The sequence below is a fragment of the Mustela lutreola genome, chromosome 12, assembly GCF_030435805.1.
Source record: "Mustela lutreola isolate mMusLut2 chromosome 12, mMusLut2.pri, whole genome shotgun sequence".
NCBI lineage: Eukaryota > Metazoa > Chordata > Mammalia > Carnivora > Mustelidae > Mustela > Mustela lutreola.
The window spans coordinates 16,850,329-16,863,938 of record NC_081301.1 but is presented as its reverse complement, the minus strand read 5'-3'; the positions used below and the strand labels follow the sequence as shown (position 1 = coordinate 16,863,938).

The 13,610-nt window shown below is 47.8% G+C and overlaps 1 protein-coding gene across 3 annotated transcripts in view; it reads right to left on the bottom strand.

Annotated features, from left to right (window-relative positions):
- Window positions 1-13,610, bottom strand: part of ASTN2 (astrotactin 2) — an 859,033-nt gene that overhangs the window by 603,114 nt on the left and 242,309 nt on the right. For 2 of the 3 annotated variants that reach the window (XM_059142160.1, XM_059142161.1), the window contains exon 4: window positions 1,354-1,506. The exons of the other annotated variant lie outside the window; for it this stretch is intronic. In XM_059142160.1, coding sequence (XP_058998143.1) covers window positions 1,354-1,506 — 153 coding nt within the window. The remainder of the gene's footprint in view (window positions 1-1,353; window positions 1,507-13,610) is intronic. 3 annotated transcript variants of the gene reach the window in all.

Here is a 13,610-nt window from a genome sequence, read left to right as displayed (position 1 = left end):
CCTTCACAGCAGCACTCTGGAGTAGGGATTGACAACCCATTGTGCAGAACAGGAGACTGAGCCTCAGAGACATCCAGGGACTCTTTGAAAGCCATGCATGTTGAAGTTGACTGGTCTGGGGTTAGCAATGGACGCTGCTGAAACCTCAAAGCAACTCACTCACCATTATGCCTCAGTTCAACCTGGTGTTTATCATGTGAATTCCTAAAAGCAACTCCATCACCAACTTCTGCCTTGATTTCTGACCTCAGTTTAATGGGTAGATGCTTGGTTTTTCACAGGACTCAGGATTTCACAGGATGGTTTGGAAATACAGGTAGGACCTTGCTGGTTCAGAATACAGTGGTTTAGTTAAAAAGTTTGGAACTCAGCCAGATTAGCTCTTTCTGGCTCTCGTATTTACTAGGGCATCCCCTGGGACAAGTTATAGCAGCTCCTTATGCCTTTGTGATAGCATCTGTAAAATGGGAATTACCACGGTACCCCCTACACAGCGTTGCTGGGAATCAAGTATAAAAAGAGGTATACAGCACATAGCCTGCTGCCTAGAGTAAATAAGCGTCCATAAATGAAAACAGTTTCTCGTAGGGTTAGATGGGTCATTTAAGGCAGGGAGAATAGGATGGAAGGGAACATAGAAGTGGAACACACAGAATTAGAATTAGGTGACACAGCAGAGAGACGAGAGCTCGGCAATGGTCTTGAATGTCCTCTCCACAAGCCCAAAGACTTCGGAAGGCACTGGAAAGCCACGAAAGCTCTGGGAGAAGAGGAGTGACATCATCAGAACTAAGTTCACAGGAACTAGAGACAGGAGAGGCCAGAAGAAGAGAGGAGCTGGTGGTTACTGAGTCAATGTAAAGAGAACGGAAGGGATTTGGACGCCAAGCAATGATAAGGGGGTTCATCCCACCCACAAAGTCATACAGATGACCAGAAAGAAAAAAAAAAAAAAAGGAGGTGATGACAGAGATGATGAGGAAGAGGAGGAGGAGATGGAGAAGGAAGGAAGGACCTGCTTTTTGTTGCATGCTGGGTTGTGCACTGGGTTAAGATACCATAACACTCCTGCGAGAGAGGAGTGGCCGGGAGAAATACAGCGGCCTGCCCACGGTGACGTGACGGTCCATTCCCATCTCAGATGAGGCAGCAGGGGCTCAGAGACACTGGCTCCCCACCCAGGGGCACAGGTCTGCTGTCTGCAAGCCTCAGCTGAGATGACTGATCGGGGACATCACCGCATGACTCTGGGAGTCCAGGGCAGCATGGGAAGGGGGCGCAGCTCTTCCTGGTGCCTCCGGAACCTGGGGACAGCCTGCTGACACCGTGGCAAGCGGTGCTGGGAGGGCCTACCTCGAGACTTGCTCCTCCGCTTCCGCTTCCCTGCCGAGGCCCTGCGCGGGGCTGGCTGCAGCTGACCGATCTCGATGGGCGTGTTAGCGCGGAAACTCTCCTTGAACTTCTGCATCAGGGACTCCACTGTCTCCTGCGTCACCTCAGCTGCGGCTACAGGGTGGGCAATGGGGCTGAGGTTAGGGCTTGGCCCACCCCCCAGCCCATGGAGGACTGGGCCTGACCACCCTGAGTCCCTGGAGCTCCCTCCCTGACCCACGATGATACGGAAGCCCACAGGTGCCAGTAGCTGTTGGCAACCTCACTTATGCATTCAACACACACTGTGTTCCAGGCAGCGCCCAAGCCCTTGAGATGGGGTGATGGAGAAAGTCAGACACAATCCATAATTCAAGGGATATAGCTTGGAAGGACACATCTCGAGGCATTCCCAACGTTGCAATACTTTTGGGATAGGAGAGTACAGAGTATCAGAGTGGCACCAAAAAGAGTCCTTTCACCCATCTGGGGAGTCAAGGCAGGCTTCCTGGAGGAGGCACTATTTATACAGACATCTTAAGGGTGAATAGGAATCAGCAAAGAGCATAGAAATCAGAGTAGTTTACTGAAGAGATGTGATAAGAAAGATTGTCTGGATGGGAGAAGACGCAGGAGCAAAGATCTGAAGCCACAAAAAACTTGGTGCTTAAGCAAGTGACGGGAGTTCAGTGTGGCTCCCAAAGGGAGCAGGCGAAGACTATCAGTCACAGAGGAGTGACTATCAGTCACTATCACTATCAGTCACAGAGGAGTTTGGAACACATCCTAATGGCGAAAGTTGTTCACTGGAAATTCACAGAAAACTGGCATGTTCAACGTAAGTCCTTTCGATAATAATTCCTAACGAGAGTGTGGAGAATGTACGCAGAGCCCTTCTCCTTGCTCCTGCGGTAGCCAGCCAAAGGCCATGACAGCCTGAACCAGAGCAGTGGCAGTGAAGGAAGGGGGCAGCCCACGGATCAAATAACGTTTGAGGAGATAAAACTAGGGTACTGTGACATGGAGATCACTGGGTACAACAGCCCAACTTCACTGTAGGGAAACTAAGCCCCACCCCCCAAACAAGGTGTACGACTCACTCCAAGCAAGCAGTTGGCAAAGTCAAGCCTTCTAACTCCCAGTCCAATGCTCCATTTTTATCAATACCCTTGGTGGATTTTGTGACTAGCCTCATTCCTGTCAAAGTTTCAAAATCAAGACTGGTGGAAAGTTCCAGAGAATGGTAACAGTGAGGTCGGAAGGGCCGAGAGAAAAAGGTGGAAGATAAAAGGAGGGAAAAAAAAGGCAGAAAAGCTCAAGAAGGAAGGAGAGGAGCAACATAAAAGGCAAGGAGAGGAAATGGGAAAGAAGCAAAGGAAACGGTCTACGCGGCCTCGCTGCCTTTGTTCTGAGAAATTCCCAAAGAGAGTCCCAACTTTGAAATCTTCAAGCTCAGCCCTCCCTCCATCTATGTCTCCAGAGGCAAGGACGCTTCTTCAGTTTGAGCTACCCACTGTCTGAGGCCAGGAGATGGTATGTGCAAAAGATTCCTGTTCCTTTGAAGGGATTTCACCAGACTGGACAAAGAAGGCTTCTGAACATCCCCACCCCAATTTCTACGGAGCTCCTGCTTTCCCAGGGAAGGTTTTTGGTTTAGACAGATGCATTTGGGGCATAGCTCAGATCCAGGCAGCTGGTTTGGGCACAGGGCTCTGTGAAAAGCTCTGTCTTTGAGGAGAGAGGGGGAATCTATGTTTACCTAAGGAAAAGACAATTGATAATGCAAATGGACCATCGAGTGGATTTATATCCTCACCTGCCTGTCTTGCTATCTTCCTAGATATCTCCGTTAGGTCTACCTAAAGGTGAACGGAGAAGAATGACCCGGACATGGGACACCTACTCCGAGCCCACCATGCACAGCTCTCCAGCAAGAGACACCCTCCAATTCTGAGAAGCACTTCTACGCCCAACCCTGATGGGTTAAACCCAGATAGGAGTATGATTGGCCCCAAAATGTAAGAGTTAGATTAATTGTAGTTAAACATTTAGAGCAAACCGTAATCTGGAATCCTCCAAGGTAGGGGTGCACACGGGTCTGCCCACCTGCATGCCTTTATTCATCTTCTTATCCGTTCATGCATCCATTCGACAATGTTTTCAGAAAAAAACCGTAATGTGTCTGTGACAAGTACAGGAGGCATTGTCTTAGCGCAGGTGCCAAAACAAAAATCATAGATTGGGGGCGCCTGGGTGGCTCAGCGGGTTAAAGCCTCTGCTTTTGGCTCAGGTCGTGATCCTGGGGTCCTGGGATCGAGCTCCGCATCCGGCTCTCTGCTCAGCACGGAGCCTGCTTCCCTCTCTCTCTCTCTCCCAGCCTCTCTGCCTACTTGTGCTCTCAATCTGTCAAATAAATTTTTTAAAAAATCATAGATTGGGTAGCTTAACAATTTATTTATGTTCTCACAGCTCTGGAGGAGGGGGGATGTCTGAGATCAGGGTGCCAGGATGCTTGGGTTCTAGTGAGGTCTCTCTCCTTGGCTTACAGGCAGTCATCTTCTCACTGTGTGCTCACACAGTAGGGAGAGAGAACCCAAGGTAGGGAGACAGAGAGAGAAAGAGAGAGGGAAAGAGAGAGATCTTCCTCTTTTTCTGACACCCAGTCCTATCCTATTAGGGTCCCACCTCAATGATCTTATTTAATTTTAATTACCTCTTAAAGATCTTATCTCCAAATACAGTCTGCTGTAGACTGAACTGTGTCCCTCCGACTTCTTATGTCGGAAGCCCTAACCCCCAGTGTGACTGTATTTGGAGAAAGGAATTTTAGTAGCTAATTAAAGTTAAATGAGGTCATAAAGGTGAGGTCCTAATCCAATAGGATCGTGTCTTTATAAGAAGAGGAAGAAATCATTCTCTCCCTCCCCTTGCTTTCCCCCACGTACATGTATACACTAAGGAAAGGTCACGTGAGCACACGGTGAGAAGGCAGCCATCTGTAAGCCAGACCCCCACTGTGCTGGCATCCTGATCTTGGACTTCTAGCCTGCAGAACTATGAGAAAATAAAGGCCTGTTGTTTAAGTCACCCTATCTATGGTATCTTGTTATGTTAGTCCAAGTAGACAAACAGAGTTTGTCTGAGGTTAAGATTTCAACATAGGATTCTGTGGGGGACACAAACATACAGTCCATGACAAGGTATGATGGTGAAAAGACAAACACCTCCCCCACCCCCATAATGCTCACCATGTAGACGGGATGGACCAAGATGAATGAAATGGTTGACAGATACATGTAAAAAGTCTTAGGTGACATATACCACAAAGGAAAGGTGAAAAGAGACTCTCTTAGCAGAATATGACCTAGTTTAGGAAAATCATGAAAACTTGCTTCGAGGAGTGTGTAGTGGGACTAAGGGCTGAAAAGAGTAGGGGTTAACCAGGTGATGGGGAAGTGGTTGGGGAGGAAGGAGGCTCAGAGAACACAGGAGGAGGGGAAGAATTCAAACAAAGACCCTTTGAGGAGATGGAGTCAGGATGGGGCAGCACCACCACTCACGGGGCCCGAAACACTGAAAGCAAGTGGCATGAGATCATGCTGGAGAGGTAGGAAGTCCTAACCCCAACCCCAACCCCGATCCTTCTGGGCCTTATTAAGGACAGAACACGCTGATGGTTTTAGACAGGAGAGTGGCTTAATCAGATTTTCATGTAGGGAAGATCGTTTCAGCAGCTGACAGCAGAATTCACTGAAGACGGACAGAAATAGAAGGAAGAAGACCAACCAGGAGGACGGGACATTTGTGCAGAAGTCCACATCCGAGAGGATGATCCCCAGGAGAGGGCAGCGGAGGTCGAGATAGAGAAGTAGACAGCAGAGCAGAAAGAACAGAGGGAAATAGTGCAGACGGAGAAGTGGGAACCTCTGAGCGCTATCTTACAGGCACAATTCCCTCAGGAGGCGGTGGCTGACTGGAAAATGTGGATGAGGGAGGGGCAGGTGTGGAAGATGGCTCCTGGCCTGGCTTCCACAGAGACGTCCTGAAGGCACCTCTCAAGGAGAATGGGAACTCTAGAAGAGAAGACATTCCAGAAGACCGAAAACACGAGTCGGGTCTGAGATATGAATGCACGGTATCTTGCAGACATCTAAGGAGAGGTGCCCGAGGAGACGGCAGGTTACGCGGGTCTCACACTCACAGAAGAAGAGTGGGACCCCTGGAGACTCTGCACATGCCCTCCTTGGAAGAGCTACAGAAGCCGTGTGTGTGGTGGTTCAGAACACGAGCTTCTGGCACAGTGCAGACCATGGGACCCATGTTCATTCCTGGTCTGTACTGGCTGTTCTCCATTTGCTCCCCGTGATCCAGCCCCACCCCAGGGCCACTGGGCCCCACACCAGGTCCTGGAGGCAGACCTTCTACGGACTAGTTCCCGTGCTCCTTGTTACTTGCCTACCAGTTGGCTTTGCCCATTAAGGTGCTCTGGCCGGATCCAGGAGGAGGATTTGGACACAGGTCAGCCCTTGCTCCTTTGCTGTCTCCGTACCCTCGTCCTCAGAATCTGGGAGTCTTGACAATCCCAGCTTCTGCCAGGGGTCCCTGTTCACAGACCCAGTCCTCAGTGCCTCCAGGAAAACCATGTCCTGTCCCTTCCTCCTCAGTTATAATAATAGTGGTTTCCTATTATTCTTTGTCCCAGGTTCTTCAGTACCCCCTTGGGACTTCTCTGCACTCTGCCTAAGTCCCTCTAAGTAACCGCTTCCTTGAATTTCTCCACAAAGGCCCATCTGAAGGTGCCTTCTTTGTCCAGCTGAGACCTCGACAGATCCATCATTCCTTTTTGTTGCCTCTAACATTCACCGATTCTAAAGACCAGCCTCTCCCCATCCTGCTATTTCTGCTTCACTTTCTCCTAAACCGATGCGGACAGGACTGGCTGGAAGTAGAGGAAGACGCAGAGAGGGAAAGTTTGCTCCTCTGAGCTGCAAGGGTTTCTGATCCCGGCGGCAGCAAATCCCATCCATCTGTTTGGCGGCTCTCGCCGCGGCAGCAGTGCCAAGAGCCCAGACTTACAGGGCAGGTGCCTGCGTGAGCCCCTCCACGGCCCACCTCGCTCTCCCTCCCGCTCTCCCCCACCCCCATGCCTCCGATCCCTTTCGGTAGCTCTATCAATATCAATATATCAAGTTGTCCAAACAAGCCACACTCCCTCCTGGTACCCACTGAGCTCTGCCTCCCCAGAGCAGCAAAATGCTCACCCGTCGCCTGGATGAATGCAACAGATGGTGCCTGATCTGAGCATCGCGGCGGACCCAGGAAGGGAGGGGGATGAGGGGGAAGCTGCCTCTTTCCACCATATGAGAGACTGTCAAGTTTAATGGGTATGAACCACTGGGGCCTGAGCAGAGGAGCCCCAGCCCCCCAAGACAGAGAGAGGGACACTGGAGGGAGGAAGAGAGAAACAAGAATGGAAAGGAAAAACAGCAGGGGACATGAGAGGGGAGGCAGGGGAGAGGGGAAGACAGGAGAGAGTAGGAAAACAAGGCAGAGGAAATGGAAGGGGGAGTGCCAAGAACAGGAGAGGAGACAGAGAAGGCAGGAGAAGGGAAAGGAGAGGCAGAAGAGAGGGCAGACCTTGAGGGCCTTTGCAAAGGCCTACGGATCCCAGATACCAGGCAAGCTCCAGCGTGGTCCTCCGCCCTGCACGCTGTGTCTACCCTAGAACCCAGCAGTTCTGCATTCGAACTCCCCCCACACACAGCCTGCGACTTCCTACCACCGACCCTTGCGTAAGTTCAGGTTCAAGTTCCTGAACCACCTTCATCACCCTCTTTACTTTTTCTAGACTCCTCTAGCCTCCGTAAAAAGAAAATTCACCATTCTTGAATACCGACTCTTTGCTAAGCAAGGAGCCAGGCATCTCCTTACGGTTTCTCGTTTATTCCTCCTAACAGGCTTGAAGGGAAAGCACCGATAGCTGGTGTTTAGAAATGAAGAAACTGAGGCTCAGAGAAGGTAAATCATCTGCTAGGGTCACACAGCTTAGGAATGCCAGAGCTGGATGGGGACCCAGGATACGGTGACACTGATGATCCTGGCTCCGTCCTCTGTACCACGCTACATGTCTTCTTTCTGATTTGTTGGGGGAGGAAGATGGATAGTCCAGTCTTGGGGTTTGGAGGTTAGTTCTCAGGGCCTGGAAAAGTGACTCTGACAGCCCAGCCCCTCTTAAATCATCCAGGCAAGGAGCCCCAGGCAACCTGACCCTGGCTGAAGCCAGGGGCTCACCTTGACTGGAGACTGGGCAACTATGACGGAGGGATCTTGCTCAGTGTTGATGGTCTAGACTGTACAGCCTGGAGATCTTAGGTTCAACTCATGATCCATTTGTCAGCTTTATCTCACTAAGGACTATGTTCAGAGAAACAAGCCGCAGGTGACTAGTGATACTGACTAGCAACTAGTAACTGACTAGTAACTAGTAACTGACTAGTGACTAGTAACTGAATAGGGACTAGTAACTAGTAATACTGACTAGCACAAGTGACAAAGCCAACTCAGGTTCCAGGGTCAGGTTCTAATGTCCGCTCTGTGCCCGCGTGACCTGGAGTCACTCGCTTCTCTTTCATAAGGCTCAGTTTCTTTCTTTGTAAATGTCTGTAGGGCAGTGGGAGAACTGAATGTAACTATGTATATAAATTGTCTAACAGAGTTCCTGGAACGTAGTAGGTGCTCAAGAACGAGCACTCATTACCTCTTCCTAAATTCCCTAAATACCTCTCACTACCTCTCACTGAATTCCTCTCCCTTACCCTTTGGCTTCATGATTGGTCAATCATTTCATCGATCATCCATCCACTCATGTGTTCACTCATTCATTTTGAAAGTCACCTGCATTATAAAATATCCACTTTGAAAATTCTTTCAGAGAATATATAATTCCTCTTTTATTCACATGTGAAAACAAAGGCACCGAGAGACAAAGTCATGACAAAAATCTGCAGAAGACCAAGGTCCAGCCCTCAAGTCTCCTGTTTCTACCACTCTTCTCTAATTCCCCAAATTCTAAGACCATTTTAACCTCAGATCTAGTGATGTTTAATTTTATATATCAACTTGTCTAGGCCATGGAACAGAGAGAGTTGGTCAAGCATTACTCTTGATGTTTCTGTGATGGTTTGTTTTGTTGTTGTTGCTTTATTTTTTTTTTGTTTTTTGTTTTTTGTTTTTTTTAGATAAGACTAATATTTAACTCAGTAGACCTTAAATAAGGCAGATAACCCTCTATCATGAGCCTCGGCTTCATGCAACTTGCTGAAGGCCTTCACAGAAAAAAGACTGACCTCCCCCAAGGGATGAAGAACTCCACCAGCAAATCATCTTCAGACTTGAGCTGCAACATTTAAGCGTTCCCCACATCTCTAGCCTAAAGGTTTACCCTGAAGATTTGGGATTTGTCAGCTTCCAAAATCATAGGTGCCATTTCCTTAAAACAAATTAACAGAGAAATGAACAAATCTCTAGACAGATGCTGATAGAGATAGAAAGTGGTAGAAAGATATAGAGATAGAAAAATATATATAATCAATAGGTGATAGAGATATAAGTACCTCCTATTGGTTCTGTTTCTCTGGACAACCCCGACTAACAGTCTGTGTCCTGAGGCTTTGGACTGGGCATACTTAGATGCCAGGATTGTGGGGGACAGTATTAAGATATTCCTGCTCTAAAGCACATACCAGCTGGGAAGAGCTGGTACAAAAACAAAGAACCATCACAGTTGGAAGTTGTGAGAATCGAGTCACTGAATCTAACATTGCGTCTCCTACAGCAGCCACCTCTTCATGAAAAGAAAAAAAAAAGGAAAAAAGAAAATAGTCCATATTCCTTAGCCAGATGACAATATTCCACAAGTAGAACAAATTCAAAACAAAATCCATATACACATTTTTTTTTAAATGGCCACCTCTTCCCCATTCTCAGGGTTAAAAAGTTGATGGATAGAATTTTCTCACTTTTAGTTTTTTTTTTTTTTTTTTTTTCTCCCTCCCACACATTTTCTTAAACGTTTGATGCCTGCTATGGCTTATCTTCAAGCAAGCGCCTACAGGCAAGACAAATGAACAAACAGCAGCAAATATAAATTGGAAAACTTGGGAACAGCCTTTTTTTATGAACACGATCTTGGGCCCATCAGCTAACACGGCAGACTTGGAGGGTGGTCATAATTTCTGCTGGAGAACTACATCAAGCTGGAATGATGGAATAAAAAAAAATTAGTGCTATTTGCCTCAGCTCTCTTCAAAACACAATACCTTCCAGTTTCTCTGCAGCTGGTTCCACAGTCCCTAGCCAGGACACAGATGGTCTCGAAGATTCTTTCCTGCTCCATGGCCCTGTAGTTCTAAATGTAAATGAAACTGGGCTTTCAGTAAGATGAATGCAGTAACCACAAGGACTGCAGTCACGACTTCACGGGGCCTTCTTATCTCCGGAGAATGCTCTCCTTACAATCTCCTGTTTTCATAGAGCCCAGAGAGGCACAGGAGACTTCCAGAGTTTGGGCTGAAGCTGAAACAGTAGGCCAACAAGTCCTGTGCAAGAGAGAGCAAGGCATGGCTGCGGGAAAGCTTTGGAATCAGTTGCAGTTTGGAATGTTAAGCTCTATTCCTTACCAGCTGCGAGATGGGGGCAAACCCCTTAACCACACAAAGTCTCAGCCTTCCCAAGTGTTAAGCTGAGGTTTGCAATTCCAAATTCATAAAGCTGTTTGGGGGTTAAATGAGATGCTAAGATGCTTACCCCGGTGCCTGATGCAGAGTAAGCATTTAAGAAATGAGAGTTAATACTATTATTTTCATGGCCAAAAAGATCTTAAACCATCAGTCATGGCGAATCCAGATCCTCTGCCCAAACCTGCAGGGTATAGAGAAGTCCAGAATCTGTGGGGACTCACAGACACCAGCCAGAGTCCTCTCCCAGAGTCCTCCTTTCTGTAACTGCATAGGAAGGCCAAGTGTGTGGTTCTGCACGGCCTGGGGCTGCGGGGCAACCTGTGTCCTACAACTGGGATTCTGCAGCCAACAGTAGTCCTGGGTGTTGCATCCAGACGCAGGTGCTGGGCAGACAGGGATGAAATGTACATTGTCCCTTCTTTCAACCGCAAAGCTCTTTAGTGCAAGAGACAAGTAAACATAATGAAAAGAGTGTCACAGAGAAGTGTGACAAGAACACTGAGAGTGTGCCCTCCAATTCCTTTTGCAAGTGGAAAGGCTCTTGAAAATTCCTGGAGATGCCAGCTAGTCCCGAACCTTAAAGAATGCAGAACTAGGTAAAGGAGACTGTAAAAAGAGAGCCATCCGCAGGTGACAGGGACAATGACTGTAGAGAAAATCCCACACAGTTTGGTTCTTCTAGAGATTCCAGTGGGAGATGATTCCATTACCGAGAGAATCCATCTTCAGCTAGGAAGAATGATCGCTCTTGCTATACACTTCTAACTCTTTTCCTAACCCTCATTCGAAGAGCCCCTCTACTTGAGAGCCCTGCTCTCTAGCCCCATGACCCTTTCCAGTGCCTAGCCCTGCCAGTTCAGAAGGAGTCTGCAGAGTAGGAATCCCAGAGACCTGGCTTTCACCTTCCTCCTCTCACTGATGCACTCTCTGGCTTTAGGTGTGTTTCTCCACGGCCCTAAGCCCCGGTTCTTCACCTGTAAAACCCTGAGCATAAATCTCCCTCAAGAAGCGTGTGGTTTTGTGGGGTTTTTTCTGGTTGAAATTTAATGCCATAATACATGCAAAGTGCTTAGCTCAGTACCCAAAACGGATTAAGCACTCAACGAAGTACAGCCTTTATTATCATTATTGTTCCCGGGCTTAAGTGAGATAAGCTTGCAGAGGGCCTTGCCCTGAGTCAAAGCTTAATGCCTGCTGCTTTCTTCCCTTCCCTTTTGGCTAACTCATAGCCTTTGACTAAGGACCGTGGCCTCGAACTCCCCGTTGTCCTCTCATGGATAAACTTTACTGTCATGCCTGGCTTGGGGCCTTCTATCTCCACTCTACTTCAGCCCAGGTCCATGGTTACCCCATGCCTGTAGCCAAAACCTGGAACCTGGATACCACTGCAACATTAATCCTGGATCCTGAACTTCTTTCTGCTCTTGGCCCTCCGTCTACCCTCACGCCTCACTCTGTCAGACTCATCAAGTTTTTGCTCTGACCTCCAAGGGATTCCTAGGTCTAAAAAAAAAAAGTGTGTGTGTGTGTGTGTGTGTGTGTGTGTGTGTGTGTGTGCGTGTGTTGCCAGGGAAGATTGAACTCCACCATCATGAGCCGGAAGCAGCTGTTTTCTAGCAGCAGGAGGGGAGATGCCCACCTTCTTATCCGTACCCCCTTCCTCCCCAGAAATTTAACCTTTTCATGGTTTCACTTTTTCCCCCCAGAGAGTTAGCTTGGACTTCCCTGGTTGATCTCGGTTGTGACCGAGATTCACTCAAATTTCCATTCCAATTTGTCAAGGACATCTCCTTAGTCATATAATCCTAACAGCAGTAATAATAACACTTACCATTTATGGAGTGTTTATAATGTGACAGATATTAAGGTAAACAGTTATGATCGAATATGATTCTCATAATGACTGGCGTGCATGAAATAATTAGCTTCCTTTCATCGCCCCATCCCCCCACCTACACCCTTGCTATACCCTCTTGGTAGATGGAAGGTACTTCACTGTACCTTGATTTTCTCTTGGCTGTGTGACTTGCTACAGCCAATGGTATGTGGGTGAAGGTCAGCGTATGTCAGTTACAAGCACAGGCTTCAAGAGGTACCACATTCTTCTGCTCCCTCATTTACACCCACCACCACCGTGAGGAGGACCGGTCTCAGCCAGCCCGTTGGTGCAGGGAGGATGAATGACATGTGGGGGATTCACAGCTCTGCAGCACGGAGCCGTCACCCAACTCCTATCACCTGGGACACGGACCCCTCCCCGCCCCCAGTCTGACAATTATGAGCAAACCCATCTAAGATGAGCACAACACTCCATCTAATCCCCACACACATGACAAATTGATGTTTCTTGTTGGATGCCACTGAGATGTTGCAGCTGTTTGTTATGTAGCACTATTGTAGCAATGATTGACTGGTAGGCAACCTGACAAGATGCGTATTATTATTTCCATCTTACAAATGGGTAAGTGAGGCACAGCAAGATTAATTACTTTTCAAGCGTCATCTAACCTATGTAGAGCGGGGTTGGACAAGTATCTCCCAATGCTACCCCAAGGATTGTTTTGGAGCGCGACCAATAAACAATGATTTAATGAACTGACCTGCATATTGGAATAGATGAAAGTAACCCCTCTTAGCCAGCTTCCCTTTGATCGCATTAATGGTAATTATGAAGGCTATCCTAGAAATAACAATGACCTGAAACTGAGGTGTCCCTCTTCAGGGGCATAAAGACTATTAGCCCATCCATTCAGAGCTTGCAGCGTTGGGCTGTGGTTGGTGAATGAGTGGACAAAGGTTCTGAGGGGTGGATGACTGGCCACTGAATGAGCGGTGTGAGAATACACATCGTGACTTAAGTCCATTACGAAGCCATGCAATGGCGGGGGGAGGGGTACACCAGAGCGCAGACTATGGGATTTGTACAATCTTACTATTCAACTGGCAGATTTTCCACGCGTCTTCCTTTAAACTAAGGGCCTATCTCCCCAGTGCAAAAGGGTGGTTGTAAATTTAAACACATGTAAGTCAACTATAGCAAATAGCAGGGATTTTGCAGCGAAATTAATGCAGCTGCATTATAAATATGTCCTATTTCTCAATATTAAACTCTTAAAAATAGACTAGCTAAATATATAGGCAGTAATGGATTGAGGCTGAGTTGGCGTTACTGTAAGGCTGGGGATTTTCCATTTAATGACTTATAATTTCAATTTCCCATTCCTGCATGACAGTGAGAGCAGGCTTGCTTTATTATTCGTGATTACATGCCACCACCACACTAAAACGGGTGGAGAGACTGTTGAGAGCAACATCGGTGGGAGGGGAGAACAGAGATTCCCGGATTGAAAACTCAGCAGATCTGGCAGAAGAAGACCCGCCCATGAGCTCCAGCTCAGCTGCTGTGTGACTTCGGACACACACCAAGCCTCTCTGAGCCTCAGGAAATTCCAGTTTCTGTGAGACGCACGTTAAAGCATTTTAGATAAACTGGGCCACCAT